Below are 8,046 nucleotides of genomic sequence, written 5' to 3'. Positions count from 1 at the left end.
TATTATGCTGACAAAATGGTATCGTAGGCTATATCTATACCCTATTCATTAGGTAGCTAATATACTATTAACTTGCTTTTTATATGTAGCTTTACTCGCTTATATAGCCTATGTAGGTATCCCAACTGTATTCAAAGAAATGGGATGAACATATTTACCATTCATTGAAAGTCGTTATAACCAATAGGCTATGTGGTGTTTCTTTGTTTTGTTTTTCCTGTGTTTATTCTGCATTCTAGAGAGGGCTCCCAGAGTTATGCTAATTATCACTCAAAGCGAGATAGCTCATTGGCTGTGAGTACAAATGTAATATTTGAGCCCAGAGCCCTGATGTTAGGACGCCTATAAAATTCAGCAAGGCGTTTGAACTCGTCTGCAGGGATTGATGGTTTTTTTAAAAACACTCTCTCCGTCAAGCCTGGGGTGGAGTTGTTTTTCTTTCCTTCTCTAGAAGGCATGAGTTTGCCTGTGACACGGCACGTGAACCTCCTTCAATTTGGCGCACTAATCCTAAAATAAGGCATGAAGTGTTAAATGTTAGAAACACACAGAACTGCGCTCAGACAAGGAGAAAGAGAGGGAGATACGGAGGAGAGTGAGACGCACGCGCTGCTCTGGTGCGTCTGTGCAGAGACTGCATAAAAAGAGAGAAAAAATAACCAAAAAAACGTGCGCTGCGCAATTAGGCTAGAAACCTTGTGTTTTTTCTCTCCGTTTTCTGGAAGATAAAATAAATAAAGAAATCAAGCTGGCTCAGTGCATGTCACAGCAGCCCGCTTTGACAGGTGCTGCTCAGCCCCTTTGGAGGACTGCTTTCAGCAGCAGCAGGATGGCATCAGAACTGGCAATGAGCAACTCCGACCTGCCCACCAGTCCCCTGGCCATGGAATATGTTAATGACTTCGATCTGATGAAGTTTGAAGTGAAAAAGGAGCTGGTGGAACCGGATCGCAGCATCAGCCAGTGCAGCCGCCTGATCGCCGGGGGATCCTTGTCTTCCACCCCGATGAGCACGCCTTGCAGCTCGGTTCCCCCTTCCCCAAGCTTTTCGGCGCCCAGCCCGGGCTCCGGGAGCGAGCAGAAGGCTCACCTGGAGGATTTCTACTGGATGAGCGGCTACCAACAGCAGCTGAATCCCGAAGCGCTGGGCTTCAGCCCCGAAGACGCGGTAGAGGCGCTGATCAGCAGCAGCCACCATCTCCAGTCCTTCGATGGCTATGCTAGAGGGCAGCAGTTCGCCGGGGTGGCCGGGGCAGGAGGCGGCATGGCCGGGGAGGAGATGGGCTCAGCAGCCGCTGTGGTATCCGCTGTTATCGCTGCAGCGGCAGCGCAGAACGGAGGTCCCCACCACCATCACCACCACCACCACGCCGGGGGACACCACCCCTCCACAGGGGTCCCGTCCAACGCCAGTTCGGCAGGCAGCCACCAGCACATAGGACACCTGGACCTGGACGACCGGTTTTCGGACGACCAGCTGGTGAGCATGTCAGTACGGGAGCTGAACCGACAACTGCGCGGGGTCAGCAAGGAGGAGGTGATCCGGCTGAAACAGAAGAGGAGGACCCTAAAGAACAGAGGCTATGCCCAGTCCTGCCGCTACAAGCGGGTCCAGCAGAGACATGTTCTGGAGGGCGAGAAGACGCAGCTGATCCAGCAGGTGGACCACCTCAAGGCGGAGATATCGCGGCTGGCCAGGGAGCGGGACGCATACAAGGACAAGTACGAGAAGCTCATAACCAACGGCTGCAGGGAAAACGGATCAGACAACACCCCCTCGTCCCCAGAGTTTTTCATGTGAGTTTTACGGCGTCAAAAATAGTAAAACAATTTAAAAGAGGAAAATAAATGGTCTTACATTTAGTCAGATGTGTAAAGTTTCTGTGCGTAAAGTTGTGGCGTGGCAAAGATACAAATTACACCTTTTATTTTGTTTTTACATTTTGTTGCGATATTACATTTACATTTACATTTAAGTCATTTAGCAGACGCTCTTATCCAGAGCGACTTACAAATTGGATATTTTATGAGAACGGGGTTAGGTAGTTAAATATCCTCTGTGCATCTTAATTGATTTACCGTCATTATTTTGTAGCTATTTTAAGAAGTAAAAATAAAACGTGTGCGGTTTGTTTCGTTTGACATCTCCCTCAAAAGTGTACAATAATCATTAAGTATATGTGCATCCAAACCCTTCTCAATTGGCTTTTATTTAGGGCCTACAGTAAATGTTGTCAAATTGAACTGAAAGGTAACTTCAATATTTAGATGTCTTCTTTGTATAATTTGCCACATTCTCATATTATCAATGTTGTTCATGTTTTGAGCATTCAAACAGTAGCCTATGGCGTACACCAGGGGTATTTAATTCAACTCTTACACTAGGTCCGTAAACTTGCTGGTTTTCTATTCTACCTGATAATTAATTGCACCCACCTGGCGTCCCAGGTCTAAATAAGTCCCTGATTAGAGAGGAACAATGAAAAGGGCAGTGGAACTGGCTTCGAGGTCTAGGGTTGAATTGAGGGGTTAGGGTTAGGGTTATAGCCTATCCTAAGACAACCGTGTGGGTCATGTCCGGTATTTGCTGTTCTTTTACTATTGTTGTGAAGATTTCGTTGAATCCGTTTCATACATTTTATAGTTTGAACTCATCACTTTTTTTGTGATTTGGGCCAAAATGTTTGAGGGACTTCATCATCCATCGGTCTCCTCAACTCACCTCACGTCTCGCCGTACCGTCTGACATCGAGCATCATTCTCTATACACACAAACCTGCTGACGCATCACCTTTCACTTGTCAGGCTTGGTTTATACAGTATGTCTGGAGAAAGACAGACAGGACATTTGGAATTATATCGTCTCTGGAATGGAGTGCGTTGTGTTCTATACCGTTTGGCTTTCATTGTGTGTAGCCCACTATATTTTTTAAATCTGATGGCATTTTGTACTTCAGGATTCCTGTGGATTCCTTTATCATTCAAAAGGGCACATTTTAATTCAGTAAATATTCAGACAATATCATGTTATCTTGTCACACAATAGGTTGCTTTTTATTTTTTGAATATTGTAAGAATATTTTGATTAAATATAAGCCTACTTTTATATCAGTTATGTCCAAATGCACTAAATGGTTTTCTTTCTTCTTGTCTTGTCTTTGATATATGCATGCTCTTAAATCAGGTGAAGCTTCAGTTTGACTTTATCAAAAGGGTTATCACGATTCACCAATACGAGGAGGAGAAATTCCTTCATCTGAAGGTGTCCTTCTATGAATGTTATGGAAGTGTTGGAAGTATTGCTTGCACGCATGTTACCCGCAACGCCGTGGCTTTTAACCGATCAGAAAACGATTGGGAACTAAAATTGGAAAATATTAATGTAATGTTCAATAACTTAATGTTTCTCTATAAAATATCACCACATATTGTTTGAACTACACAGTCCGCGACCATTATCTTGAGCTACATGTTTAAAATGGAATATCTACATTTCCACCATTCATCAATACATGTTTATGAATGGAAACTTAGCTTTAATTTATGTTATTTTTTTATTATTCATGCATGTTCAAATTATTGCAATGCTGACTTTATCACCGGTTTTATTACCTAATATTGTCGTGGATAAGGCTAAATTAGGCCTAATTCTCAGGGTAAAATTAAATTCATAATAGCTTTCGGAAATAGGTCTCATTTCTGTGTTTTGGTTTTAGACCTGTCTTGTAATCTCAATAGGCCTAGATGTTTTGCCTCGCGCTCTGCTGTAGGCTATGCTGTACCTACATCTTAGGAGGACAATATAGGCCTAAAGCAAAACAAATGTTTGTTGCTTAGAAAAGCCTACATTCGCTTTATGATGTTCTAGAAGCTGTAGGCCTAATAACGTGTTGGGTTTATCTCTTCTATGTTGTGCATCTTCCGCTGTGTTGTGCAGAAGTAATTTCACCTGTTGCTTGCTTTCTCAAGAGAAATACAACATTGCAATTTAAAATGTCCACTTTATTTAGACTACTAGGCTACACATGCGGATTGTTTTAAGCACACTTCACATGACGCCGGACGCAGGTCCCCATACCGGTCCACTTTTGTTAATCATTATTTTGGAGGACACTTTTGCTCTGTGCTCCGTAGCAGTCTAAAAACTCGACTCTGAACCCTTCAACTGAAAAGTTTAATTCTAAATATGGCATAGAGATAACTGGCATATTTGATTTAGTTGAATAAAAACGGACCCTATTTGCCTCAGGTGAATTGAAAGGGTATTAGTCTAGCCTACTTGATGCGCAGAGGTTAGCCAAAACTAAGTTTAACATGTCATTTTTTTCTGAAATCCTATTTTGACGAATACAAATCGCTCACTGTTTGCTTATGGTGCACATATTACGGCAGTGTAGAAAAGGGAACTGATGGTGTCGGACGGTCCCCTCGAATTGGTTTGTTCCATTTCATGACATTTAGCGGACGCTCTTATCCAGATGAGTAATTGGGATCAAATGCCTTGCTCATCTTGCTCATTTCCAGCCAGGTCACCCGTGATCGCGAGCTCGTTGGGGATTCGAACAAGTGACGTTTCGGTTATTGTTCCCACACGCTTAACCGCTAGGTTACCTGCCGCCCCATGACCAGTCTTCTATTTCTTCGTTCGATATTGGAATTTGAAGTATACTACCAAATGAGGTAAATGGAAAAAAGCCCCCTCTTGAAAAATAAATACTTTCATGATTAATATCTCGAAATTCATAACACACCAAATGCTTCTGCAGCTAACATGAATAAAAAAAATGAGTATAGGCCTATGCAACATGCCAAGTGTTGATCCCATGTTTCATGAGCTGATATAAAATATCTCAGAAATGTTCCATATGCACAAAAAGCTTATTTCTCTCAAATGTTGTGCACAAAATTGTTTACATGCCTGTTAGTGAGCATTTCTGCTTTGACAAGATAATCAATCCACCTGACTGACAGGTGTAGCATATATATAAACTTATTAAACAGCATGATCATTACACAGGTGCACCTTGTGCTGGGGACAGTAAAAGGCCTCTCTAAAATGTGCAGTTTTGTCACACAACACAATACCACAGATGTCTCACAGATGTTTTGAGGGAGAATACAATAGGCATGCTGACTGCAGGAATGTAACCAGAGCTGTTGCCAGATAATTGAATGTTCTGAAACAAAGCTGAAAATGTCCCAGTTGGCCTGCATAATCACCAGACGTCACCCATTGAGCATGTTTGGGATGCTCTGGATCTATGTGTATGACTGCATGTTCCGTTGCCGCCAATATCCAGCAACTTCAAAAGCCATCGAAGATGAGTGAGACAACATTCCACAATCAACAGCCTGATCAACTCTATGAGAAGGAGATGTGTCACTCTGCTTTTTTTTTAAGGTATCTGTGACCAACAGATGCATATTGGTATTCCCAGCCATATGAAATCCATTAATTAGGGCCTCATTTATTTATTTCAATTGTCTGATTTCCAAATATGAATTGTAACTCAGTAAAATCTTATAAATTGTTGCATGTTGCGTTAATATTTTCATTCAGTGTAGTTACAGTGCCTCCTAAAGACATGATTGACATGGGGAAAATAGGGTATTGATGTTGATAATTGATGTAAATCTGCTAGTTAGCTTGCTCAATTTCGTTTACTGATTGTAATATACCTCTCTGTCGTTCTGTCTCTCTCTCTGCTGCGCGTATCAGCCAAGCAGACCAAATATTGATGATGATGGAGGCTAAATCAAGTGTTATCAAGTGTTAATCAATGGTATGCTGCTGTGGCAGTACTGATAATATTTAAACTAGGTATCTAGCTACACACACTAGGCCGGTAATCGCATCTCTCAAGCCGTGCACGTGACCCGGACCTTGACAACTTCATACAGGACAGACTTGAAAAAGATGCAACTGGGCGCGACTCGCGAGCGAGCTCCGTACAGGGCAAGATCAACAGGCGCAACCAAGGGACAGGGTGGGGGTGGCGAACTTGAAGACGACTTGCGGGCAGTGGGTTCAAAACAACAATGACAACAAATGTACAAAAATAAATGATACCTCCACCCAAAAGGGCACTTTCAATACTGGAATGGTAAAGGGACGTGTGCTCTGCACAGATAGAGCCTTATCTGTGCACGTTCCTGACAATGTTACAGCTGCACAGGTCAGGTTTTTAAAAGGGAGAATCCAGCGTGTCTGTTTCCAGGGGCGGATTGGCCATCTGGCAATTCCGGCAAATACCAGATGGGCTGGACCATTGTTGAGTTGAGTGGGCTGGTAAAATTTACACATGAACATATATTGTTAATATAAAAAATAAAGCAATGAGAAGGGTGACATGATCATGTACACTGAGTGTACAAAATATTAGGAACACCTTCCTAATATTTCATTGCACTGTCTTTTACCCTCAGAACAGCCTCAATTCATCAGGGCATGGACAACAACGTGTTGAAATCATTCCACAGGTCATGTCCCATGTTGACACCAATTTTTTTTTTTAACCTTCAACAACGGTTTAACTGCCTATTCAGGGGCAGAACAACAGATTCGTACTTTGTCAGCTCGGGGGTTTGAACTTGGAACCTTCTGGTTCCAACGCTCTAACCACTAGGCTACCCTGCCGCGCCAATTCTTCCAACACTTGTTTCAAGTTGGCTGGATTGAGACATGAATTGTGTATGTGTGCCATTCAGATGGTGAATGGGAAAGACAAAAGATGCCTTTGAATGGGTTTGGCAATAGGTGCCTGACGCACCGGTTTAAGTGTGTCAAGAACTGCAGCGGTGCTGGGTTTTTCACATTCAACAGTTACCCATGTGTATCAAGAATGGTCCACCACCCAAAGGATATCCACCTAATTTGACACAAATGTGGGAAGCATTGGAGTCATCAGGGGCCAGCATCCCTGTGGAATGTTTTTGTCACCTTGTAGAATTCATGGCCAGGCAAATTTAGGCTGTTCCAAAGGCAAAAAAGGAGTGCAACTCAATATTAGGAAAGTGTTCCTAATGTTTTGTACACTCAGTGTATACGCATTTTTTTTTTACAACATAAAGAAATGTCCTGCACAAGCATCACAACTGAGCATATGTTGTGCTTTGGAAACCTGTCTCTTGTAATGTACCCACACGTTTCCTACAACCTAATTAAATGTTCTGTGAACCTTTAAAGACCTCAGAAATGCTGTTCCGTCAACATTCTTGGAGCATCAAAGGAATGTGTTGTGCACCCTGATACAAACATCAGGGAGCACAACTGGACAATTGTATTGTTTTGGGAACCTATCTGTAGTTATATCCCCACAATGTTCCCACAACCTAAATAAATGTTTTAAGAACTTTTAAAGAATATAAAAATGTGTTCTGGGAATGTTCTTGTAACATCGGGTGAATGTTTTATGCAACCTAAAAGAACATTGTATAATCACCAGCAAAACTGTACAGTTCATCTTTTGTTATGTCCCCACAATGTTCCCACCAGACTGTTTCCACAACCTAATGAAACATTCGGGGCAACTGTAAAGAAGAGATGAAATGTGTTCTGGGAACATTCTTGCAACATCAGGCGAATGTTTTATACTAACATTGTATTATTATCAACACCACTGGGCAGTTTTGTGTTATGAGAACATTTGCCGCAACCTAAGGAATGTTCTGGGAACTTTCACAGAACTAATTCTGGTTCGCTGGGAAAATGTTAGTTCGGACAATATCCAAATGTAAAATAAAACACTAACTAGAACTTAATGGGAATCTTAGCTAATGTTCTTGAAATGTTCCCGGGTTTGCTAGGATTATATTAGGATTAATTGAATCAGCATGAAGTGTAATTCCATTCTCTGTCCCACCTTATTGACTCGTGAACTGCAATCATTTCTACCATGCCCAATGATTGGATTATTACAGATAATGCAGTTGTTTCCTGTCATAATATTGGACTTTCTCTCTGAGGTCAACAATGGGAAATCACTTTGAAATGTATTCTTATTGACATTTGAATCATTACTATGTACTTCACTTTAATGCCTTTAT

At 42.0% G+C, this 8,046-nt stretch overlaps 1 protein-coding gene across 2 annotated transcripts in view; it reads left to right on the top strand.

The window, feature by feature from the left end:
* Window positions 1-578: 578 nt before the first annotated feature.
* Window positions 579-8,046, top strand: part of LOC124035743 (transcription factor Maf-like) — a 145,554-nt gene continuing 138,086 nt past the window's right edge. For both annotated transcript variants that reach the window (XM_046349378.1, XM_046349387.1), the window contains exon 1: window positions 579-1,797. In XM_046349378.1, the coding sequence (XP_046205334.1) occupies window positions 761-1,797 (1,037 nt within the window). In that variant the 5' untranslated portion in view covers window positions 579-760. The remainder of the gene's footprint in view (window positions 1,798-8,046) is intronic.

Source organism: Oncorhynchus gorbuscha, linkage group LG01 (genome assembly GCF_021184085.1).
Source record: "Oncorhynchus gorbuscha isolate QuinsamMale2020 ecotype Even-year linkage group LG01, OgorEven_v1.0, whole genome shotgun sequence".
Taxonomy (NCBI): Eukaryota; Metazoa; Chordata; class Actinopteri; order Salmoniformes; family Salmonidae; genus Oncorhynchus; species Oncorhynchus gorbuscha.
The sequence above is the reverse complement of the archived record's forward strand: the minus strand, read 5'-3'. Positions and strand labels throughout refer to the sequence as shown.